We start from the raw sequence: 26,751 nt of genomic DNA, 5'->3' as shown, positions 1-26,751 counted from the left end.
CAGGCAAAAATCACTATTAGTTTACATGTGGATAACTTTTTAACATATCATTCCTTACTTTTTGTTTTGGTGCGCTGCAGCTGATCAAAGGAGTACCCGTACCGTTTGGACCCATTCCCTCAGGACTACATTCGTAACACGACAGTGATACGTTAGATGCTGAAAGGTAAGCTAACTGTTAACTAAAGTACAATAACTGATAAAAAATAAATGAAATCTATAATTATAATTGTTTGAGGCCCTTTTCAGATTTGAAATTATATCTTTTCGTACGAAGACTGTTCGTTTAAAACTCATAAATTACCTGGTTTAGGTGTCACTCCACTACCTATAAGGGAAAAAAGATAGATAAGGAAATTATAATGATGATGGCGGTGATATAATGGTGGTTATTGAGGTGGTGACGAAGGTGGTGGTGATAATGGTCATGGGATGATGATTGCGATGGTGATGATGATGATGATGAGGATGTTGGTAATGGGATTATGATTGTTGGGATGATAATGATACGATGGCGATGGATTGCATTGGTGGTGACGGTGAATGATACTGAAAAATGTTCATGAGCAATGATGTTGATTATTTTTCTGAACCTCCCCTTTTCAAATGATTTTACGCCTAGGTGTTTTACATATCGCTCCAACTACCAGCAAATTCAATTGTTTTTTAGATGCGTTTCACATTGGATAATATAAAGTCATATAAAAAGACACCCTGACAGCTGTGCAGTCTATAAATTTTCCAATATTTGCTCCCTCGACATTCCATAATCTCTTACTTAAAGCAATAAAACTTAAGATGGCCGCCGCGAGCGGAGCACCATACTTAAGAAAAAATGTTAAACTGTCGAGTTGATTTTTCATGGCTTGGCTGACGTCATTTCCGTCCATCCGTCCGTACGTCCGTGTACACAACACAGGAATCCCGATTAATGTCAAACCAAAACTACTCACAAATGCGGCTCTCAAATGCACAGAAAAATTCGCTTGAAAACAAGTTATAGACCAAAAACATTTTTAAAAAACTTTCATGTAGTCAAAGATGGATCAAGAAGTGTTCTTCAAGAATTCAGGTGTGTGTTTTTTAGCAAACAATCGTATATATATTTTTTTTTTACAAGCATTTTTCTTGACGAATCGTCAAATCAGACTTTCTCTCAAAACTTTTTATATTTCTATAGATAAGCTTAATTTATTTTAATGTTGGAGGAAATGTAACACGGAGAGCATATTACGACAACAAATATTTGTCCTTTATTAAGCTTTGTAACTCTTTTACAATTCGGCTGATTTTAACCAACTATCGTATGTTTTTCGTTCAAGTGCAGCTTTGTTCGCCTCCTATCGCGGGGTCACATCGGCAAAACAAAGAAGACTTTCATTCAATAATTTTATATCTTTCTACATATAATTTATTTAATTATTGAATGAAATTTATACCAAATATTCAACTGTTTATTAAGATAAAAATGAGCTTAAATTTGTGTTGTTGAGAGATGTTATTGTACCTGTATTGTATAAAGACCTAAACTTTCACTTTAAAAAGCTAAAAAATATTCAAAAACATTTACAAACGCCAATTTACTGACAAAGAAATTCGTCATTTTGTATTTTGCATTACCTCGCATTATTTTCTATTTTCTATCGGAAAGCAGCCAAGCGAGATGAGACCGTGCATGGTGCGAAAGAATTTGATGTTATGATCATTAGCAAACAATAGAATTCCCAGAGCATCAAATCGTTGGGAAACGATCAATGTTTTCTGTATTTCTCGTTCGCTTTAGATCGCTTTAAATGAGTTCAAAAGTCTTGCAATTTTGTGTAATATTAGTTTAAGTTCTAATTTTTATCCTGACGTAATTTTGAGAGAAATGATCAGCGAATTTTAGAATAATGGAAGATCTAGTAAGATTGACTAGAAAACTGCGATGAAAAGTGCGCATCAAATGTTTACCCCGTCTTCTGCACTATACGTTTTCACAAAATCGCATAAGTCGATTACCTTCAAAATGTTCCTTTTAAAACTAGATACAGAGTAAATGAGCAATAACTTTTGTGAATATATAGCTCTGAAATATTAATTTCGGCCGTATGAAATCCATTGTTTAGTTTTGAAGTAGATTATGCACTATATTTAAATAATCTCAAATATCTCATTATTAGCTAGATAGATTTTTTCAAAAATCCCCACAAATGGAGGCATCCAGTATATAATTATGTGGTACGAAGCATTTTAGTGTTGAACGCTCTGCAAGGCTAAAATTATTTTCTAAACGAAAACAAATATTTCATCATAATCACGTGTTATGACGTCCGATCTCACTAAAAATTGCATCAAACATTAATTCAATCTTTATGTGACTTATGTGCAAAAACGATTTGCAATAGGATAAAAGACGTTTATGCACTAGCGTTCCAAAAGTGGAAGGTAGCGGTCAAGCGTGAGGGGGTCCAGCCACCTTAATCTTCCACTTGTCGGACAGTAGTTTATGTTGAAAAGGTTTTTTTATGTGTTCCGGTGTTTTTCCCCCGTACGTCGTGGCGATTAGGACAAATCCTGTGGTGCACAATATATTTCACACAGTACTAAAATGAGTAACATTTGTAGGTAGTAATACTGCAACATGGTACTGATTGCGTGTGAGGATAGGTATCCCTTGTAATGATGTGATATTAAATTTCGATTCTTTCATTCCGTGATGTGGACTGATGTCATCCGATACCGATACTCCTTGAAAATGTACAAACTTTTCGCCTTTCCTTTCACTTTCTAACTAACACAATACATTAACGAGCACTTTCACTTTACGCAGGTCCAAAAGAGTAACATTTCAGTGGTAATACTGCAACATGGTACTGATTATATCCGATTCTTTCATTCCGTGATGTTAACTGATATCATTATCCGATACCGATTCTCCTTGAAAATGTACAAACGTTTCGCCTTTACTTTCACTTTCTAATAACTAACACAATACATTAACGAGCACTTTCGCTTTATGCAGGTCCAAAAGAGTAACATTTCAGTAGTTATACTGCAATATGGTACTGATTACGTTTGAGGATACGTATCCGGCTCTTGTATCCGATTATTTCCCGCATTACGTCATGTGGATATCATTATCCGATACTCCGTGAAAATGTACAATATTTTTACCTTCGAACCAACGGTATTTACGTTCGAACCAGCTCTGAGACAAATGATATCAAGCTGTTTTTGGCAGTTAATTAGGTTGGTCGTGCTAAACCCGAAATACCAAGAAACTATATTTGGTAGTAAATGCAAATGTCAATATATTTTACGTAGGACATGCATGGAGTTATTTCGGCCTATTTTTTCCCAAGCTAGAACCTCATGTTTCTGCGGTTTTCCATATTCTGCGAATTAGGTTGCTGCGAGCTTTACGCCGTCCATCAAAATAAAGTAGTATAGGGGATGGGGGTTCCAAAACAGTGACCACCGGAGGATTACCCGTCTAAAGTGAATTCCTCGATTCGTGCCGTTATTACCCGCATCCCGTGTCTATATTGTTAAATATGTTAGTCTATATATGGAGTGCGAAGAATGTAAGAGAACTTTTAAGAAAGAAGCGGACTTAAAGAAGCATTTGAAGATGAAGACGAAATGTATGAGTAGTTATGATTGTGGGTGTGGTAAGAAGTTCGATACGAAGGTTAGATTGTATTGGCATTGTCAGGACTGTGAGTATGACTACGATGATCTGAAAAGGGTCTGGAATTAGGTATAAGATATTTCCTATTATATATGGAATCCCAAACCAATTTCGAAACGGTGTCAATACCCGGCAACGGTGAGATTGACGTTAGACAGTTTTGGCGTCAGTCAGAAAGGAAGGTTAAAAGGACTCTCCGAAAAGGCATAGAAGAATTAGGAGCCCTGAAAGCAAGCATAATGGTAGAAGTAAGTCTGTCAAAAGACGAGGTAATAACGGCAGCAATGTTGCGATCGAAGTCGTTAGTGATATTAGAGTCCACGAACCTGGATAGGTCACTTAACGAAGCCTTAGAAGCAATAATGGAGTCGCTGTCTAACTACACGAAAGAAGGATCAGGTTGGACAGTGGAGGAGGTAGAAGGTATGGAGGTTAGCATGGCAAGGTACGTGCCAATACGAGGAGGAAGTTACGTGCCCCTGCCGGCGTGGGTAGAAAGGAAGGAGGCAATCGTTAACGTAAAGAATGACGACAACCGCTGCTTTATGTGGGCAATACGATCCGCGCTGTATCCAGTAGATGATAATCCCTGTAGACCAAGCAAGTACCCAACAGATGATTTGGAGTGGGACGGTGTGGAGTTCCCAATGCAGCTGACAGACATACCGATATTCGAAGAGGAAAATTACCTAGCCATTAACATTTAAGGAGCCAGGGATCAAACGATAGTGCCACTAGTGCTGTCGAAGGCGAAAGGAGAACGAATACACCTCTTCTACTACGGCGGGCACTACTCATGGGTTAAACATATTAGCAGACTGTTTTACAGACACACCAAGCATAAAGGTAAGAAATACTTCTGCGATTGCTGCTTATTATCGTTTACCTCCTTAAAGTCCCTAAAGGAACACGACGAAATATGTCGCGGAGTCGAAGAAGTGGCGCAACGGATCCAGATGCCCACAGATAAGAACCTATCCTACTCAGACCATCAAAAGCAGATGCAGGTGCCTTACGTGATATATGCAGACTTTGAAGCGTTGATAACTAAGGAAGAGCAGAAAAGTGGTGCCACGAATAAGGTGGGATTACACGAGATCTGCTCCTTTGGTTACATAGTAGTCAGATCAGATGGTAAGGCCGACCCTCCTGTGATTTACCGAGGTAAGAACGCAGCTAATAAGTTTCTAGAAACATTGCGAGAAGAGGAGGAAGAGATAAGAGAACAATTAAGACGCCCAAAGAAGATGGTATCTACCAGAGAGAACCAGGAGGCTTTTACCAAGGCAAAGAAATGCCACATTTGTCAACATACGCTTCTCCAGTTTGGAAAACGAGCCAAGAAAGCGTGGGACGAAGATGGAAAGTATCTAGGAGAAGCTCATTTTAAATGTCGTAGGTATGCAAGGAAGGGGGAAAAGCCCAACAAGCCTTCCACCCACTGCATTCATTGTCATAAAGCATTTGTTGAGGATTTCTATGTGGATAAGGTTAGAGATCACTGCCACATCACGGGTAAATACAGAGGTGCGGCTCATTGGAAATGCAATATAAACTTCAAAGTAGATCCAGAAATGGAAATACCCGTATTCTTTCACAATTTAAGGGGTTACGACAGTCACTTACTCTTACAAGGAACAGACGGCTCCGAAGTAAAGTGCATACCCAACAACAAAGAAAGGTACATGTCCGTAACCGTAGGCAAGCTAAAGTTCTTAGATTCGCAGCAGTTTATGGCGGACTCCTTAGCAAACTTGGTTAAATACAACACCGATTTTCCCATTTCCAGCCAATACGGCGCGGAAAGGAAAGGAGTGTACCCATACGAGTACATAGACTCCTGGGATCGATTCAAAGAACCCCTACCACCCAAAGAGAGATTCTACAGCACCCTAAACGAGTCTGGCATAAAGGACGAGGAGTACCAGCATGCGTTAGATGTGTGGGAAAAGTACTCCTGTGAGAATATGGGAGAATACCACGACATCTACCTACGTTCAGACGTAGTGCTGCTCGCAGATGTTTTCCAAAGCTTTCGAAAGATGGCAATGGAATACTACGGGTTGGATCCAGCGAACTTCTACACGGCTCCTGGGCTTAGTTGGAGTGCGCTGCTAAAGAAGACGAACGCGCAACTGGATCTCCTAACGGAATACGACATGTACCGCTTTGTGGAAGACGGTATCCGCGGCGGTGTTTGCGGACCCAGCAGACGATACGCAAAAGCGAACAATCCCACGGTGGAGTACGACCCGGAGAAGCCAACCACATACATCTTCTACTTAGACGCAAACAACCTCTACGGTTGGGCAATGTCGCAGTACTTACCTGTACGCGACTTCGAATGGGACGACATAAAGCCCATAGAGTTTTACCTAAACGTAGGCAAAGAAGACGACAAAGGTTACGTGCTGGAGGTTGATTTGGAATACCCAGAGCACCTGCACGACGCACACGATGAGTTCCCCCTTGCCCCAGAAGCAATAGAAATACCATTTAAGCAGCTGAGTCCGCTGCAGAGGGAAATGTGCCCTGGCTACAAACCGTACAGGAAGCTAACGATGAACCTAATGGACAAGAAGAAGTACGTGGTGCATTACCGCAACCTGCAGTTTTACGTGCGACACGGAATGTGCGTGAAGATCCACCGCGTTTTGAAGTTCACGCAGGAACCATGGATGCGCTCCTACATTGACTTTAACACACAAAAGCGTACGCAGGCAAAGAATGACTTCGAAAAGAACCTGTTCAAACTAATGAACAATAGCGTATTTGGTAAGACAATGGAGAACATCCGCAAGCGCGTAAGCATAAAGATAGCCAGCACCAGAGAGGAAGCAGAAGCATACGTGTCACAGCCTGGATTCGTTAGATACGTAGAAATGTTAAACTTCTACGTGATCCACATGAAGAAGGCGAACCTATTCCTGAATAAACCCGTATACACGGGGTTTACAGTGTTAGACCTATCAAAGCTATTCATGTATGAGTTTTACTACGACAAGCTAAAACCGAAATACGGTGATAAGTGCCGCCTCTTATACACCGACACCGATTCCTTGATACTAGAGGTGCAGACGGAAGACATTTACGAAGACTGCGTTCCCGACATCGATGAATACGACACCAGCGATTACCCACGCGACCACTTTCTTTACTCCCCTAAAAACAAGAAAGTAATAGGAAAGATGAAGGACGAGATGAAAGGAAAACCCATAGTAGAGTACGTGGGGCTGAAACCAAAGATGTACAGCGTGCTGAAGCTGGACGGTGTAGAAAAGAAAGCCAAAGGCGTAAAAAAATACGTGGTTAAGAAGGACATAACCCACGATTCCTACTTAAAGGTCCTGCGTACGCGTAAGGAACAGCGGCGTAAGATGAACAGCCTGCGCAGCTACGGACATCAAATACACAACGTTACGCAGGAGAAGGTGTCACTGTCCGCATTTGATGGTAAGAGGTGCATGTGCGACGATGGCATCCATACGATAGCATTCGGACATCACACGATAAGCAGTTCTTCTTTGACGAACCCACGCGTGGGACCATCATGAAGATAATACAAGATAGGCTGACCCTTCTTAGCTATTGCACTTTGGATTTGGTAAGTTTCCAAACACCAATTAGGATCCGTAGCTCTTTTGGATCCTCCTTCTAATTCACCCGGCTCATAGAGATATCGAACCGTGACATCGCCTAATCTCTTTTCCTGGGGGAAGACCGCCCTTGAGCTTCTGACGTAGGACTTGTGTTCCACGTGTTTCTTTTTCATAGCATCCTTGGGTTTTATTCCCGTAGCCCTGGCCGACTCGTTATTTAAAGCCGCGACGACCTGGGGGAGCCTCTGAGTCCATTCCCTGTTGCGTTTGGAGGGATCTTCCAGCTCTTTCCAATACTGGTACCCAAAGAGACGCTCGGCCAAGGTCTTATTGAATCTTTCGACGATGCTCTGACCCCTGTGGTACTCTGCTTCGGCTCTCCTAATCTTGGTGCCGTGGTCTTTCAGGGTCTTAGTAACCACGCCCATGAACTCTGTCCCCGCATCCACTTGCAGCAGCTTAGGCCATTTCAAGACGCGCTTATAAATCCTACCTAGGGCTTCTGCGACTTCCCCAGAATCCTTGCTGGTTATGGGTTCGGCGTCCTTGTATCTGCTTGCGATATCAACTACGGTCAAAGCGTACCTATAGGTCTTTCTTCTCACCTTGTCATGTGGTAAGAAAAGCAAATCCGCCTGATGAACTTCATTGGGGGCATTTACGGTGAAGCTGGGTCTGGGAATGTACTTAGGCACGGGAAGATAAACCTGCCAGAGGGTTTGTTTTTTTAACCAGTTCTTAGCCGTTTCTTCTGATACCCTGGCCGCGGCTGCGAGTTTCTTAATAGCTGACGCTCCTCTCCAATAGCCTTCGGGCCCACAGTAAATCCTCTTGAGTTTGTCCTCAGTTCGACCCATTATATGAATTCCAAAACAAGATTGATCTTTCGCCCGTTGAAATCCACCGTCTCTCCGTCCACTTTAATGGTGATGTTTATGCTTTCTACCAAATGAGACAAGTCATAGCTCAAAGAAATGGGAGTGTATTCTACTGGGTCAAATGGATTACCTTTGGGCAGAAACTTGGACATAAGAGAAGACTTTTTTCCATTGCTGTAACTATGGACTAAATCGCAATAGACTTCGTAAGAGGATGCGACTTTCCATTTCACAGGTATGGCTGTGTCGGTAATTGTCTTGCCCGAGGCACATAATGAAGATCCCAATGGGTCAAACTTTCCAAAAGTTACTGAATAGTTTGGCATATTATGTTTGAGGGTCATTTCGTGTGGTAATCCCGTGGTGAGAGTATAACCGCGCTTGGCGAGCTCCTTAGCAAGGGTGATTGGCGTGTAATGTCCATCGGGTAGCATTTCACCTTGATATTTGCCGGGCGCCTTAAGTACGGTGACCAAGCTATTGACTAGATTATACCAAGAATTGTACAAAGAGCAACTTATGAGCCGAACCTTATAGGCTTTGATGGGGGGATTCAAATAAGTGGTAAAGTTATTCTTGTCGCTTTCCAAAAAGACGATCATTATATATTAGACGCTCATGCTTCGCGTCACTAGAGGCAGCTTAGACTAAATACGCCAAAGCTACGCCTCCGGCCAGCCCTGCGACTCCTACGAAGACCAACTCATTGTCTTTTTGTTTCTTAGAAGGCTGGTAGTAATTCTTGAACTGGGGCTTTCTCATTCTAAAGTCGGGGTGTGCTTGCGCATAGAGCTTAAAGGCATAGTCCGTATTTTCAAAGTTCTTATCGGCCTGCATCTTGTCTTGGTAGTTCTTATCCAACCAATCCCTGTAAGCTTGTCTTTTTTCATTCCAAGATGCCACGTCCCTTTGATACTTTTCCAGCGCTAAGTCGTGCCTCTTTCTTTCGGCGGCTAATTCTCCGCTGTGATCTCCTCTAACTAATCTATCCAAATACTGACCACCATAATTAGCTCCAGTGAATGCTAAAGCTGCAATGACTCCACCTGCGATCAAACTAGCCATTTATACATTAGGGATGTACTTTTCCTTCCGTAGGTAATCCTTTACCATGATAGCCCCGCCCACGGCAGCGGTCATCTTAGCAAAGTTAGCGAAGCTCTTGCTTGGGTCTTCAGTAAAGTCTTCTTTGAGCACTTTCTTACCTACCCAACCAATACCCACAACAATGGAAGTAATAATAGCTGCCTCTTCAACAGTTTTCAATAACGCGGTTGACATTATATTACAGAACGAGAAGGTTATTCCATTACGGGTATTTTGCTTCTCTTAGGGGGCTCCTGCGTCACATGCACGGGTTCTACTTTTGGTTTCGTAGCCCGCCATTGTAAGTAGAGGCTGCCTGCTGCTATAGCAACTCCTAACGCGCCGATGACGTACCCAGGATTGATAAAGGATTCGCCTTCGTCCTCCACCTTTTCTTCTTTTTTGGCTTTGTTCTTCCTGTTCATCTCCGCGAGCTTCTTGCCGGCAGCGACTCTGCCTGGAGATTTAGCCTTGGTAATCTTTTGCTCCTCTTGGGGCTGCTCTACCTTCGACTCATGTTCATTCATTTATACTAAGGACTTGAAGGACTTGATAAGTAACTTAAGGTGACCTGGGTAAGTACTTGAGAAGGACTTGATAAGTACTTGAGGCAACCTGGGTAATTCCTGAGGATGACTTAAGTAAGTACTTAAGAAGAACTTAAGGGCTTTTCAGTATAAAATTTTAAATAATTGTTTATATCTGAATCAGAAATTGTATGTTTTCAAACTAGTCCATTCTCCAAAATGTAGTTTTTGTTTAGAAGAAAATGAAACAATGTCTCACTTTTATGTAGAGTGTGTTGAAACTAGAAATTTTTATTTCAAGTGTTGTGAATGGCTAAAAGGGGCTTCAATAGTACTTCCTGTCTTAAATTTTGAAAATATTCTATTAGGAAATAGTGAAGATGTTTTGGTCAATTATTTGTTTGTTTTGTGGAAATATGTTGTGTATCAGTGTAGAAGCAAGCAAAAAATTCCAGTGTTAAATGATTTTCAAACAAGTTTAAGATATTATGAAAAGTTAGAATGTGAAGTAGCTAAAAAAAGGTCGAAATTGTTAGTGCATTTAAAAAAATATGAAAAGATTAGGGTGATTTTGTAAGTTGATTGGAATATCGAACGGATGAAATAGTGATATCTAAAATATAGTTCAAATAAATAAATTAAAAAATTAGTAGCATTGTAAATTAGACGACCCTCTGTAAAGAAAAAATTTTTTTTTGTATTGTTGTCAAGTAAGAATTATAAATGTTGTAAAAAATATTGTAAAAAATAAATAAATAAAAAATTAGATGTAAAAAAAAAAAAAAAAAAAAAAAAAAAAAAAAGAAGAACTTGAGGCGACTTGATCAGGTACCTCAGCAAGTGCCGCCTGGAAGACCTTTTCAACGTCCCTGTCCTTCTTGAAGTCTTTCCAAGACGTCGTAAGTTCTTTCAAGTCGACGTGCTGAGCTACGTGAAGTGCCGCAGAGGCGACTGCCATTAACTTACCGCACTTCAAAGACAACCACCCACAGGTTATCTTAAGTTCTTGGGATATGACACAGTCCTCGCTTATGTCCTTCCGCAGTTGCTCCACGTCGTCTATGGGCAGCGCAAGTCCGAGAAGCTTGGTGGCAAGTCGAATAGCGGAGTCTGCTACGGCGTCCGTGGTCTTACTCGCAAGGGCAGCCTCATACCTCTTATGGAATTTCTTGACTTCCTCTTCCGACAACTTATTAACCTGCTCATGGGTAAGTTCCTTGCCTATCATTTCTTTGCACTTCCCAGAAGACACAAGGATGTTAAGTTGTTCCTTAAGGTTGCTTTCATCTAGCTGCGTGGGGACTTCTATCAACTGTTCAATCTCCATATACATTAGCAGTTAAAGATCGGAGATTTTTACCTCGTACGGAAACCTCAAAGAGAAGATCATCTTGGAATGTTGGTGCGTCTTCAAGCGGCGCATGTATTCGTGTAACTGTTCCTTGGATATTTCACCACCGTAGTCGATGATTTCCAAATCAGACTTACTTGGAGTATAAAATACTACGAGAGATCCTATGTTTTCCCTAAAGGGCTTAGAGACACTGGTAAGCTGCTGCGAGAGCAACCAAACGCTAATATTGTCATGCCTGCCGCTAAAGGCGAGTTTAACGAGCTCCGACGTGCGTCTTTTTACGTCGTCCCCACAGGCAATGTCATCCAGTATGAGCAAGGTTTGCGTATCTTTAGGGAATTGTTTGTGCCAAAACTTAAGATGTCCAGATAACTCGTTAGGGTCCAAAATATCCACAAAGAAGTCGTCATCTTTCACTCCTATGCCCGTCCAGGTGCGGTTATTCACGTAGGTGGGGCAAAGTAGCACGATATAGTCGAAACGGTATCTAAAGGGTCCTAATAGCTGCTCTACTACGAATTGGGTCTTTCCGCAGCCGGTGGGTCCTACTATCAGAGCGTTACAAGGCATGTGATCTGGGTTCATATATTTCAGGCAACAAGTTGCCTTCTAGAAGCAAATTTATTTGCTGGTATATATGGAGCCCGTGGAAGCAGTCAAAGCAATGGTTAACGTCGTCAAAGAAATGTCAGACCTGGAAAGGACGGTCGAAATGCAAAGGGAGGAAATAGACCGGTTGAATGGACGCGTAAAGGAGCTTTATGATGAAATGTGCGGTCTGAAGCGCGTAGAGCGGTTTGGCGCGCTGGTAACGATGGCAACGTGGGCCAAGGAGTCGGTCGTGGACTTTATGAGATATCCCATGTAGAATGTTAAGATGCGGTTAAATTATTGTTAAGGAAGGTCGGAAACTCCTTCAAAAGATGCCTCAGAATGTTAAATAGGGGTTAAAATATTGTTAAGGTTACCACCAAACTTTCCCAAAAGATACCTCAGAATGTTAAATGGAGGTTAAATTATTGTTAAGGAAGGTCGGAAACTCCTCCAAAAGATGCCTCATAATGTTAAATGGAGGTTAAAATATTGTTAAGCATATATGGACTGCTTAAAATGTAAGAAGGTATTTAGTACCAAACAAAGACTGCAATACCATGTTTGGCATGGGGTTTGCACAAAGAAGCCAATTAGTAAGGCCTGCAATGACTGTAATAGGGAGTTCAGCACTCTTCAGAAGCTGCAGTACCACGTCAAAAAGGGGGTTTGCCGTAGGACTACGCAGTGTAGTTACTGTGATAAGGTCCTTAGTAGCCGCCAACGTCTTCAGACACATAAAAAAAGACATGAGAAGAAATACCAATACTTTGCAGAGAAGTACGATCTGGAAGGAGTGGATTGTTACCAGTGCGGCGATCTGATGAGTCGTTGTGAACATAAGGATGATTACCTAAGGAATCGAATAGACTACTTTAGGAAGATAAGCAGGACGCTACCCCGTTTTGACGCGTTAGAAGGTGTCCCATGGACTAACAGGGAATATTGGAGGCAGCAATGTGAGAGATGTGGATGCGTAAGAGAGGAGGAACATATATTCAACTGTCTCTTAACAAAGATTTAACCACATCTTAACATTCTGAGGCATGTTTTGAAAAAGTTTCCGACCTCCCTTAACAAAAACTTAACCTCAGCTTAACATTCTGAGGCATCTTTTGAAATAGTTTCCGACCTTCCTTAACAAAGTCTTAACCACCATTTAACATTCTGGGATGGTTTCTGAGATAGTTTCCGCCCTTCCTTAACAAAGTCTTAACCGCCATTTAACATTCTGGGATGGATATATGATAGCCTACACGGCAGCATTCTTTGGAGGATTCCTAATAACCCTTTCAATATATGGACTGTATTACATGCGAACCCCCTGCAGATTGCATCGTTAAAAAAGAGTCGCCGAGCAGAGATACGACTGCCGACGACTCTACCTTAGACGCGTCTAACCACATAGAGGCGAAGGAAGGACGCACTTTGCAACGTCAAAGACCCAGCGGCCATCCTTCTTCCCATACGACCTCAGATGCGTAAGCTCCTGTCCTTCGATGACGTAACGGACGCGATCTGGCGCCCACAGGCTGTACGTGACACCCTCGTGCGCCAAAGGTGTTCAAAGGCTACGTAATTTTTTATTTCGTAGGTAACGCCCTCCTTTAAGTCTCTCCAGTGTATCTGCCTTACAGCCTCAAACGTCATATATTCTATGGAATATCTTTAAATGCGTTTCCAGAGTCTGCGCGCTTTTAAAGCGCTTGCAGCACCACCTACATGGTAAACGCATTCCTTGTGCATACTCCGTAATGGCTCTGCAAATGTCGTCGTAATCGTTGCTGATCGTTACTTTATAACCATTCTGCTCATACCGCTGCAGCAGCAGGCGTTGATCCTCAGATAATGCCCCGTTGCCTTTTGGAGTCTTCAGCTCTACGCAGAAACCACGGTATCGCACGTGTGCATTAAGGATTAACAAGTCGGGCTGGCCGCGTTGATATCCTTTCTGCCAGCACTTTATACGTTTGCCGTCGCTGTCCTGCAGTTCGCCTAGACCAGGGGCCACGAGCATTTGGGGGTAAAACCTGCGGTTGTAGTCTACCACCTTTTTATGCAGGTCGAATTCATTCTCTATTTTGAAGACCAACTTGTTAGGACTGTCAAAACGCCGCTCTATTGCGTATCGACCGTCCTTACGCAGCGCGGGTAGGACTTCCTCAAAGACCCAATCGCGGAACTCTACGGCCTTGGGTAGTTTGGAGCTGAATATCAGTTCATACAACCCAGGCTCGGTTACGTACACGGAATTTGGCTGTGCATTAGAGGGGCACTGTTTCGATGCCCCCTTTAGCTCATCCAACCTTTTCTGGTATTTTTCAGACACGTGGTCTCTGATTGCGTTTCTTGGGCGCTCATATCCCAACGCGACAGCCACTCCCTTCGCCTTAAAGTACAAAGTTTCGCCTTGCACTATGCATTGCAGTTTGGTGTTGTTGTTTTCAAAGACGCGTAACATGGTATATTAGTTGAATATTTTAATATGCAACGCTCTTTAGCTGATTCATTTCTACGCTTAGCTGCGCGTCCGACACGACAAAGACGTAGCAGTTTATCTTATCGCTGTCGCCCGCGGAGGCATTCTTTGTGCGCTTGATCTCCAAAGTGATGCCGTCCTGGGTGTTGACCAGCCGCAGACCCTGACCGTGCATGGTTTCGTCGTTGGTCGTGCGCATGTCGATCCATAACGCGTACTTATCATTAAAGAATCCCTCGGGACTAATTTGGTCGCCAAACTTGCGCATGGCCTCTCTGTACACGTCTGCGGGCTTTATTCCCTGGGAGTAGACCTTATTAGGCACTCCGTTTATGTTTACCCCCACGTTAGTAATGTTGGGGTTGTGAAAGGCCTCGGAGTTGCGCTTACCGGCCTCGTAGGGCTTAGCAAACACCAGCATTAACCCCGTGAGACTTCTTCGGGGGAGGTTAATGCTTTGGTTGATAACCTCGTCCGTCTTATCCAGGAAGCTGAACGTCTTGTACATCACTACGTGGTCGTAAAGGAATGCCTTTCCGGCGCTATATTCCATGCCAGCGCTACGGGCCAGCTATTCGCTGTATACCGTTTCGTACTGCAGCTCTAAGTTGGTGATAGAATAAGGGTGAACGACTCCACTAATTGCGGTGGACATCTCTCCAAGGATGTTGGTCGTATCGGCCAGGGTTACTTCGAACTGTAACTCACTTAGCTGCCTTGGGTAATACGCACCATGGTTCGTAATCACTTCGAAGTCCAACGGGATGACATACTTGCTACCATAGGCCGTCTTTATTCGCTTCGCATCTGCTACTGCGGTTTCTCCGCTGGAGTCCGTGGGCTGCGTCTTAACAGGCGTGCGGACCTTACGCAGGATGAGACTACCAATTCCTTGTTCTATCCTTTGCGCGCGGTCGAAGGCTGTTAACCATAGGTCCTTATAGGTGGTATACAGATCGTACCTATTTAAGTCCAGCAAGGATTCCCCAGCAAACTTGATTCTCATCTTAGAGACAAGGTTGCGGCCCACGTTATTGACGCAACACCTTTCATCCGCAGTGCTGGGCTGCACCGCTAGGTCAAACCTTAACGCCAAGGTGCCAGGAACTAAGACTAGGTTATCCGTTAGACGGGGCACGCCTACGTACAAGGTTTCTCCTGGCTTTGCGCTGCTGGGAGTAAAGGTGACCCGGTGAAAGGTTCGTTCTGCCTTTAGTCCGCCAACCTGCTTAGGTAATACGTTGGGGTTTAACTTTGAGCTTATCATATATAATGGAAGTAGAAGGAACGGATTTTGACCCCCTTACCGAAGAAGGTCAAGTCGACATTAACGATGAAGAATTTGACGCATGGACTAGAGGCGCGGAGACCGACCCCCTAATCTACGACATGGCCCTAGAAAACAAGTATGGCAATAGGTGGAAAAGCTTCAAGACCTCCTTGAATCGCATGTGGAAATCAAGGAACCGCGGCAGCCCCGTCCCCGAGTACTTAGAACTTTGGGATATGAACGAGCAGGGAGCAACCGCGCGGGAAACCGTAGAGTGGGCAACGCAAGAGCTACGGATACGCTATCCCCGCTTCGAGGCCGACGACATAAAGCTCACAGAACGCGGAAACAAAGTCCTCATAAGCGTCAGAGACATGAGATATCCCGACGCTAACCGTTGGACCAAACCACAAGTCCTCTTTGATGATAGTGGCTCGGTCAAGGTTAACGTGGCGAGATTAAGGGGCTTCAAAGAGGCTACCCGAAGTGCGCTAGAAAGGTTGGAAACCCTGAATGAAAGGGTTGCGTTAGAAAAACGCGCCGAGGGACTACAAGAAACGTTGGAAGAAAGGGAAGCAAAATACATGAAACAAAACCGGCTACTTCTCGATGCTCAAAAGAGAGAACTTGACGACAAAAATCAGCTAATAGTACAGATGAGAGAACAAAGAGACAATGCCCCGTGCGAAAGAGACCAAACCCGAAAGGCCTTCGATCTTGCCCTGCAAGACCTGGACATCAGCAAGGAAGAAGCCAAAAACTTGCATATCACCATAGCCGGCTCTTTGGAGGAACGGCGGCAGTTGGTTGCTGAAATCAACACCAAAGAAGAGCAAATTCGGCAAATGAGCCAGGCTATTGAAGACCTGGAGGGGCAAATAGAGCGGCAGCAGGAGGTAATCAATGACCAAACTCGTCCCGAAGAGGAAAGGGAAGCAGCCCAAAGGGAAGTAGAAACCCTTCAGGTACGCCTTGCGGAATTACAGGCGCAAAAAGAAAACCTGGAAAAGGAGTTGGGCCTTACCACCAAGGAAAAGGTAAAAAGGGCTCTGGTGAAGTATGGTATTCCGCTGGCATTCGCGGTCGCTATTAGCACCGTAGTAGGAGTAATCTTGTCCGCGCTTAAGGCTACAGGCGCAGGCGTAAAGAAATTAGGCAATGGGCTGACAGACTTAGGGAAAAAAATGGCAGCCGGTCTTCCTGGGCTGCTTGGTAGTGTTCTTGGCCTGGCACTTAGGGCCGGCGGCGAACTGTTGAAGTTCGTGGGGAATAACATTTGGATCTTGGTTGTCGCTATTGGAGTGGTACTCCTGAAGAAGATGAGGGGTTGATCTTATCCTCGTATGTTACTGGGGGCTTATCGTCGTCAGGCATCCGAGGCGTCCTTGACTTGGGATAAGTAAAGATAGTATTCGCACCACCCTGGTAATACGGAATTAGTGGTATAGCAGTCATGGTGCTAATGGGCTTATGATTCCAAATAGCATCCGTCGAAGGGTTACCAGTCGGGGCGGCATTTATCCGAACGCGACCGAGAAACCGAGATGGATCTGAGGAGTGAGCATCACTGGGGCGAACTTGAAGCTTCGCATATGGGCAGTTGGCTATCATATGAAACGTTACCGGTGTTAAGTCTTCTCCGCTTGTCGGGTTGGGCTCCGAAGAAAAGTGAGCCGGATGCCTATTGCTATCTTTTTTTCTGTAAGGCAGCAATGGGCGGTTGGCCTCATCGATGATCCTAAACCCGGCATTACACGAATACCCCGTCGAAATGCTAATAGTGCACATGATTAATCCTAGGCCCCCAACCTCCACCCACAATCCGGTGTCATGCCATTCGTCGTTTACGTACTCCTTCTCCTCCAAATAATAAAGAAACCAATCTTCCTTCGCGTGTGGGTTGTCCATATATTTAAAGGCTCACTACCGTCAAAGTGCTAATGGTTGCGTGATTATAGGCCGTATCTCTTTGATTTTCTATACTATTTACCGCAACCTTTCCCGTATCGTCTACTCTTATCTGCAGCTTTACCTTCCCATGGCAATCGGCGACCATGTGGAAAGTCCAAACGGAAAGATTCTCGGCGCTGGCTGGGTTGGGCTCTACGGAGAAATGCGCAGGCTCCCTGTTGTTCGTTTTCGTACGCATAGGCTGCAGTATACCGTTGTCATCTAGGAGCCTAAAGCCGACGTTGGCGTGACTACTCGTGCCAATGCAAATACTGCATATTATCAGCTTCTTTCCTGAGTAGTTCAGATCCACGGACATCCCCGTGACGTCCACCCAAGATGCCTGGGTGTATTTTTTCTCGCGTGTGTAAGTCGTATAGACACAATCTACTCCAGCTACGTAGGGGTTGTTCATCGCCATATATAATAGCTTAGACCAATGCTTGCAACTGCTACGCCGGCCTTTAGTAGGTTATGGTCATATTCCTCAGGTATGGTTGGTAACGCGGGAATATGCTTTGATGGTTTCTTAACTACGGGTAGCTTCGCTTCGTGTGACTTTTTTGGCAGAGTTCACGTCATTCACCCCAAACTTCATGTCCTTAGTAGCTCGCTGAAGTTTGTTGTTATAACCCACAACGGAATTGGCGTTGATAACCAAATTACTTGGCATTAACCAACAACCAGGCGACAAAGCGTAATCTAACCGCACTTTAGATTGTTGCACCGCCAATTGATATCTTTGAACTGACTTGGATATGTCATTTTCTATTATTGCGGACTCAAACAGGGTTAGGAATTCTTGTTGCGTTTCCCGCGAAGCACCTTGGGATCCAACAATGGGGCTGCGGGTATTTACCTGCGCTCCCAGGGTGGAGTACACGAATGCTTCAATGCTGCGGTTGATCCTGGCTAGGTTTCTTAGGCCTTTTCCTTTTAATAATACGAATGGATCCCAAGGACTGGGGTAAATTGTCTCAATCCTATTAATCAGCATAACGTCATTCTTGCGACCACCCAAGTCGTAAAACTTTAGGACCCCGGGGTATTTTTGATGATACATGTCTGCCGGACGCACGCCGTCAACATGCCAAGCATAGATAATGCCCAAGCCATGCGTGGCGCCCTCCCGATAACGAAAGTCTCTCTGCTGCGGCTTAAACTCATTCATTAGCCTTTCTAGGGCAGCGGAATCGTAATGGTTATCCATTCGACTGAATGGCTTTTCCCCCGGTAATGGTACGCTAAGCTCCTTCAATATGCGCCGCATAGTAAAGGCAACGTGGAACCTTAGAAAGGCAATGTCGAACATATCCGCGGCAACCCCGCAGCCCTTTGTAGCCGCCCAGACGGCAAAGTTTAACTGCTGCGGCCAGTACTTAAAGTTAGGCCCCTTTAACCATTCGTGGGCTTCTTTTCCTGAAGTGTGCGTAAGGTTAAAATCCTTAAAGATATCCCTTATTACTACGTCAAAGGTTTGCCTACCCACTGGAATCTTTAAATGCGTCACTATCTTATCAAAGTTGTTTACGCCACCTTCAGTATCGTAAAATGGGTAATCCTGGTTGGTTATTAATAGATTCTCCGGGAAATTAGACTGTACCTCCTTCGTTATTAACAAATGCTGTGCCTTTTTCCTCTTCTCATGCGGCTCCAAGTCCGCATTGCTGTACATCCTGGAGCCTTGGTAATAAATACCGTCGGGTCTGCGCTCAAACTTACTAGCATCTGCGTGTGGAAACATCTTCCTAAAGGCCCTCCAGTTCGCATAATCCCTGTTGTCATGATGTGGCTGCTCCTCGATATCATTCCCAAAAGCGTCGTACATTAGTATATATAATGGATGTTATACCATCAGCACCTCAGTTGTACCCAGATGTTCCCAATTATCACACTACGACACCCATTGAAAATGCAGAGAACTTTCGTTTGAATAAAGCAAATTTAATACTGGCTTACTTGGAGGGGCAGACACAACACTACGAAAAAGTCCGAAAAAAGTACGTCAGAGCCCGGAGTACGCTACATAAGATTGCGATAACTTCAGGATCCATATCCGTAGTGTTAACGGGCTCCGGCGTTGCTACTTCGCTTACTGGGCCGGGAATAATTGTTGGGGTTCCTTTGGCCGGCGTTGGGGCGGCCTGTGGTATTATTTCTGCTGTTGCTACGGGCATTATGAAACAGTTGTCAAGCAAAATATCCAAGCATGACACGACAATAGCTCTGTCAAGGGCTAAAGTAAATACGATCACTGACCCTGTCTCAAAGGCTTTGCGTGACAAAAAGATAGACGACGTAGAATTCTCGCTTATTCTGGCCGAAGAGGAAAAGTACGAGAAATTAAAGTCGGACATAAGGAACAAAAAAACAGTCGTAAAAGATCTTTCCGAGGAATCTCGCAAAAAGATCTACCAAGAAGCAAAAGAGGAGCTTCAAAGAAAGCTCGCTCAGTAAATAATAATAATAATAATATATAATAATAATAATATTTGCTTTGAAAAGAGCGTGACAGGATTCTATTTACATATTGAACGACAGTCTAGAAAATATGCAAATTAGAGTGTAAGACATAAATATAATAATTTTCACATACGTAAGCGTCCTGTGTTTCTGGCAAAACAAACGCCAGTTTTTCATTTTTATTTTCTCGGAATCCATCCTAACAGGGGGTGGTTGGGGTCTATTTTGTAAAATATTTCGTAAATTACGTCAGGGTAATAAGGAACATCCTCATCCAACCGACAAAACATCCACTCGGCTTTTGTCATATCAGAAACCTCAGGAATAGACTTACCGGTAATTTCAGACAAAAGGAAGGGAATAGCCTTGTAACATTTCCCTAGCTTTAATTTTTTCAATGTCTTCCGTAGACTTTGTGGGGTTGGCTCTTCTAAGTGGTCTATGATTTTCTTCTTTACTTCGTTGTCTAAATATACCGGTCGATAACCTTGGATATGACTCATCCAGTCCCTAAAGTATTTTATTCTCTTATAAGGTGTTTTCTTACGACCTCCATTGGCGTAATATTGCTCTTTGGTAGCATTTGGTACGGCATTGCGAATGTTCTTACCACACTCATAACACTGTGCTGACGTGTCGTCTTCTATTTGCATTTTTTTACCACAACAAATATACTTATTTGGCTTAGTAGGTACAAACTTGGGTTTCAAGCACTTTATACAGAAGTCATAAACAAACTCTTTACATTCTTCGCACTCCATATATAGACTAACATATTTAACTACATAGACACGGGATGCGGGTAATAACGGCACGAATCGAGGAATTCACTTTAGACGGGTAATCCTCCGGTGGTCACTGTTTTGGAACCCCCATCCCCTATACTACTAAATAATCAGCTTGTACCTTTTATGTTCTTGACGGGCGGCAGTAAAAAAGAAAACAATTTTGAGTTCGCAGAATATCGAAAACCCATTAATAAATAAAAGATAATATATAATAAAATATATCGTTGATGCAAGATGTATTACAAGTCATAGATGTGTCATGCTAAAACCGTATCAGTAACTATTCTTCGTTTGCACGTTACGTCATCGCGTCAATGTTGGTCCCATATAACAAAAGATTTCTCATTAGCATCCATTGTTAACGGTACCACAATGGCCGCCATATTTTTATCTCTTAACTCTCTTGGGAATGCTTGCAACCCATCAATAACCACTAGTGGTCCAACAAACATCGTGCTTGGGTCTTGAGCAATCGATACAATGTCTGCTTCTGCACTATCAAACTTAACTTTAGCTTAAAAATCATCCTTTTTCGACATGTACCAATGAATGTGTGCGAGGAAAAAGATCATTGATTTGTGTAAAATCTTTGATGAGGCGGTTTTTCAAACTGATCTGAAAAACAGATCTTGCTGTTTTAGATTAGAGAGCCGCTCCTCGGCTAATCGCGTTCAGTTTACGTTACATATAGACTGATTTTCGACTTGTCCTAAAAGCTCACCTTGTGGGATAATAGCGAGGAAGACGACGATAAGGAAAGTTAAATGCTTCATCTTGATAACTGACGGAACAAGTCGAGATCGCAGAAGGCTAGGAAATCTTGTGATCTCTGCCTCGGTAGTTAAGAACTTGGCCTATGCCGTATATAAAACAGGTGTCAAATTTATTTGCATACCGACGTAACACACCTCATTGACCAATGAAATCGAACAGGGGAGTATTCTGTTGCGCATGCGCATTGCATCTTAGGCACTTGCTTCGTTTTGGTGATCAATGGCGGAGAAAGATTACCGAGTGTGTCAAATCGTGCGCCAGTTGTGCACCGCAAAAGGATTTTCTACGCTCAACAATCCAAGAAATAGCTAAATGGGCTTTTGATGTGTAATTGTGGCTGGAATCAGCGAGTGAAAGAACACAGTTGAGTTCTAAATTGCTAAACAAATATATAAAGCTGCTATCCATTTACGGGACTGACACCAGCACGTTGTGGCTTGCTTGGGTTTTTCGAGGTGGATATCTGATATATAACGAAGACTACTGCTCCAAAACCCTGTCTTATGGTAAGTTTTAGTTCTCTAGTTTGTTATTAACATATAAGAATGTAAATCGGTGGTTCTCTTTCAGAGAAATCTAGCTCGAAAATTTTACGATATTATGTGTGAAACCTTATTTTAGACTTAGTTGACGGTGAATTTCCCGTAATCGTAGAAAGAGTATCACAGTTCGGAAATTAGAACTAGTTTTATCGTCCTTTCCTTCTTTGTTTTTTGTGGGTTTTATTAGCCTCAAAATCGGAGAAAATATTCCGATGCTTTCTTGAAAGTATGACCTCACTTTTGCTAGGCATAGTATCTGGTAAAATTCTTATTGAATTTAACACTCGACAAGCGTTGTTGAAAATTCAATACGCGTATCGAACTCATTTCTAAGTATTTGTTTTTATTTCAAAGTAATCGGTGGCATATTTTCGGGAATATTGCCAGCTAAATTAAGCCTAGAATTTCATAGCTAATGAATATTTATTAATATGTTATTGTGAAAAATCTAGGAAGAGTATCACACAAGTATTTCTATCATGCTGAACCTCACTAAAATGCTATTATCATCCTGTCATATTGAATTAGCTGGCAAAATCGGACAAGACATTATAAAACTTGTTGTATTTAGCAGTTTTTTTTGTCACATTGTTACATGTGATGTATTAGAAGTGATAATTAATATAATATTAACTTAGTTAAGTTAATTTAACTATTTTAAACATCATATGAGCAGACAAAATTAGCTATTCACAGCTACAGTAAAAGCCGGCATATAAGAACCTAAAAATTAAGAACATGCTAGGCTAAGATTGGCCATTTTAAGGACCATTTTATTAGAACCTTGCAGTAAATGTATGTATATAAGAAATTGTAAATGTTGAGGCTAACCGTAAAAAAGTAGGTTCTTATACAGGTTTTTACTGTACTACACTAATATTGGCCCCTGATATGCTGCTTCCCCAGTCACGCAAACACATATATTCAAGGAAGAGAACAAAGCTGTCTATTTGTTCATAGCTTGCTACGGCCAACAATCCTCCTTGGTTACCATGAGAATGGCTTTCAAACAATGAAACTTTCTGTTCCCTTCTGCTAAAACATAACAGCATTGACTTATCTGGTGGTGCAATAATAATAGCAGATTTATTGCCAGATGAGATTGTCATGAGTACCAGTTTGTCTTTGAGACAGGCTGGAGAGAAAACTGCACTATCTTCTATCATTGTCAGTCCAAACTTATCATATCTTCTTGCTAGGGCCTCCTGGACATTTAAGTTTGGCTGGTTTACTGGTAGATTCAAATTGTTGTAAAGAATGTTTCCTTCTCTCATTGAGTTGGCAAATGCAGCCACAGTTGATAAAATATTGTGAGGAGAAGGGACAGGAACTGTGCCAGACAGAAACTTCATAGCCCCAATGACAGCGGTGATAGTACTAGCATTACTGCCCATTGGAATTCCAAAGATCAGGGACTGACATAGTTGTTGTGGCAGAATCCATTCAATTACATGACCATAGTGTACATATGGATGTAGGATTAGTTGCTGTTGTGGCTGGAACAAATATGATGGTTGGGCTGACTGTGATAGTTGGGCTGACTGTGATGGCTGGGTTGACTGTGATGGCTGGGTTGACTGTGATAAATGTGATGGCTGGATTGACAGCGATGGTAGAGATGACTGTGATGGCTGTCTTGAACATACTCCTCCATTGCATCGTGGACATTTGACAGGTCCTTGTTTAGGGCGAGTGTGTCCTTTTCGTGGGTGTCCACATTGAGAACACTTTGGAATACGTCTGTTGTTAGAGGCTTGCTGCTGCTGTGGTATTGGGTCAGAAGTACTTATTGTTGCAGGAGGTGTGTCTGGTGGACATGGAATAGAGGGTAGTGCAGATATTTATGCATTGGCTAGCTTAATATCATTTTCAATAGAATCAATGTCTCCAGGAGCTGTTGAGTCAAGGTTATCATTTGAATCAGATTCACTATTTTTTGAATTGTCACTAGACTTTGTAGTTTCAGTTTCTTTGGGTTCATTGGGGTTCAATATGGCATCTTTAGCAGTTTCAGCTAGTGATCTTGCTTTGTCTGCCAGAAATTCCTGACAGAGGACACAGTAGTAGGTATCACTTAGACAGTCCTCATGGTAAGAATGAGAACAGCCCTCAAATAATACCCAACTTTCTCTGTTTCTTGCTGTACAACTTGGCAGGTCACAACGTCGATCTGGTACTGGTTGGTGTAAACCACAATAGCCCAATGGCAGTGTCCTACATTTGACTTGATCTTTTCCAAATACTTTGGGCAATACAGCACTCTTCTTTTTTCCCTCAAAAATAATTCTTCCCTCCCCAATGTTTCTTGATATATCCACAAATAATTTTGATAGTATGCCAGCACATTTTGCTTTAAGAATTCTGTGGTGGTTGGTTGTGAAGTTATGATGTTTAGGTGGAGTGAAATGTTCCTTGAAGTGTTTTTGTGTGTGTTTAGCTTGAAATGTGGATTTTGCCTTTTTGCGTAGCTGTTCAGTTGTGTCATGGGCATTTGTTATTGAGCAAATGATACTATGGGCGTTCTCCACAGGATACTCGTCAGATATGATAAGATGTGAGCGGAATTGATGAAAGAGATTAGGATGATGGATGCCCCAATATGTACATGTAGCCAGCCAAACCAATGGAGCCTTGTTGTAGTGGTGTCTCTCTAGGCAAACAAACATTGTCCAAATACGAATTACAGCATTAAAGTATTCCAGGAAGTTGTTTAGTTTGAAAGTAACACTGTAGATAGTAAGGATCAAAGGCAGGTAGTTATCAAGTAGGTTTAGGAGTGTTCTGTATTGTAAATCTTTGCAGGTGGAGAATTTGTCTTTGACAGTGTCCCGTATAAGTAGCCAGCCATCATAAACAATTTCATGCAAAAGACTGATCCTCCAAGGTTTGGGTGTCTTGGCTAATTTGCTTTTTGGGAAGAGATCTTTATAGACAATTTCATAGAATGGACGGAACTCAGTAAACACTGTTTCTTGTGCATTTAAGGAAATATGTAGAGGGCCAATACATGGTATAATTGATAAAATCGTAGGCTGATCAGATGTATCTTGTTCTTTTGCAGGTCCAGAGGTGTTACAAGGAGTGGTGTATGAGTGATCCAAATGTGACGTGGGTTTGAGCAGTGGTCCAGGAGATGGTTCAGATGATGGAAAATGACTTTGATATTTTTGTAAGGTTTCATAAACGAGTTGACGGGAATAAAACTGTGCTGGCCAATCACCAGGTTGCAGAAGAAGATATCGTTTCATGTAGTCAGATAGCTTTGTGCAGCTCCAAAGTCATCTTTACTCTTAAGTTGCAGTTCTACAAAATCCACTAGGTGTACATCATCCATCTGCCGCATGGTCTGAACAGACTCATGGTCACAGTAATTGTGTGTTGTTATACGGTGTCTTTCAAACTCAGGATTAAAAAATGTGTTACGGAGGCATAAGTTTGTGTGAGTCGATACATAGATTGAAGGCCAGATACAGTATTTATACAGGATGATATGTTCATGGCTTGTAGGGTTCAGATAGGATGATGCTGGACAGGCTGGTATAGCTGGGACATTTTTGAAAACTTTAATTATAATAGTACACATAGTTTTGGGATGGATGAGTGTAGTTGTTAGTGGTCGTCGTATTGTATGTATGGCTGTATAGTCATCAACAACCAGCACAAGCTGCCACTCATGTTTAATTGCTTCATTGACAACTTGATCAATTGACTGTACAGACCCCTCGCTCAATTGTGTCACCAATTTATCAACCTTAGAGATGCTCACTGTGTCCCCCAGAACATTTGCTGTCTCCATCCCTTCCTTATTGATATTTGATTGCTTTAAAAAAAGGGCGTGGTCTGTCTGCAGCCAGTTGCAAACTTGACTGAGACCATAACAAAGCTTGTAGATAATAGACACTGCTCTCTTCCGATTGGCGATTTCCCTTTCTTTTGACTGTCTTTCAGTTGTCATGGCATCTGTGATTGTTTTGAAAATAGATTTTGCCCCGGCTCTGTGGCACAACAACTCAAATTCCTCTGGGTCGTACACTGGTGGCCTTCCCAATTTTGTAAATTCTTTATACATAAACAACTTTAAGTCTTCTAATTCCTTTGACAGATCACACCCTGAAACCGAAATTAATATGATAAATTGATTTTTTTTATAGAATTAAGATTGCTTTTGTCACTACATGCTTATTTCTAGTCATGCGGTATTGCCAATATAGTATTATCAAGCACTTGTTTTAAGAGAGGACTATGTAGTATGTGTGTTACATATCAGTCTAGAGCTCTTGGTTTCCCACCGCCTTCACACCTGGCACACGGCGTTATCTGATGTACGTCTGTGTTGCCAAACTTACGTTTTGAGAGCTGCATCATCTGATCCTCTAACTCTTCAAACAGCCCAGGGGGGAATAACGTCCGGTCGCATGGCCCACGGAGAATCTCACCAAAGCAGGTATCTTCCACCGTCCATGGCGCAAGAGACAATACATTATCCATTGTTTGTGTGCCTGCTTCTTGCGATAGGGTTGTTTTCTTTAGCTTAGCACGACATTTGTAACTATTGGAGGGTCTTCCAGACTTGCCAGAAGAACATTTTCCTATAAGCTGCGATTTAATAAATGTAGTCATTACTGCTATTGTACCTAATATGAATAAAACTTGATAAACAAACACTAATTTACTTACTTTGGTAATGGTTTCGTCGGGTTTGGCTGACCTGGATAGGGCTGCCAAACACACACCACAGATACGTGCGTTGTTGCAATTTGGACGCGACGAGAGCGAA

General features: G+C 42.6%; 1 protein-coding gene and 1 pseudogene across 2 annotated transcripts in view; both read right to left on the bottom strand.

Annotated features, from left to right (window-relative positions):
* LOC116291623 (uncharacterized) overlaps positions 1-21,551 on the bottom strand; it is a 35,115-nt gene extending 13,564 nt beyond the window's left edge. Inside the window, exons 1-3 of one of the 2 annotated variants that reach the window (XM_089040686.1) lie at positions 21,380-21,539; positions 305-328; positions 59-159 (exon numbers count right to left, since the gene is read on the bottom strand). In XM_089040686.1, the coding sequence (XP_088896812.1) occupies positions 59-159; positions 305-328; positions 21,380-21,431 (177 nt within the window). In that variant the 5' untranslated portion in view covers positions 21,432-21,539. Of the gene's footprint in view, positions 1-58; positions 160-304; positions 329-21,379 lie in introns of both variants that reach the window. The other variant, XM_089040685.1, reaches the window with a different exon arrangement.
* A 1,283-nt stretch (positions 21,552-22,834) lies between these two features.
* On the bottom strand, positions 22,835-26,751 carry LOC148904912 (uncharacterized; annotated as a pseudogene).

This window comes from Actinia tenebrosa, unplaced genomic scaffold (genome assembly GCF_029948245.1).
Source record: "Actinia tenebrosa isolate PJP-AT-01 unplaced genomic scaffold, QUT_ActTen_1.0 PGA_scaffold8__29_contigs__length_14323225, whole genome shotgun sequence".
NCBI classification, from domain to species: domain Eukaryota; kingdom Metazoa; phylum Cnidaria; class Anthozoa; order Actiniaria; family Actiniidae; genus Actinia; species Actinia tenebrosa.
Note: the sequence above shows the minus strand (reverse complement) of the source record. Positions and strands in the feature narration are given on the sequence as shown.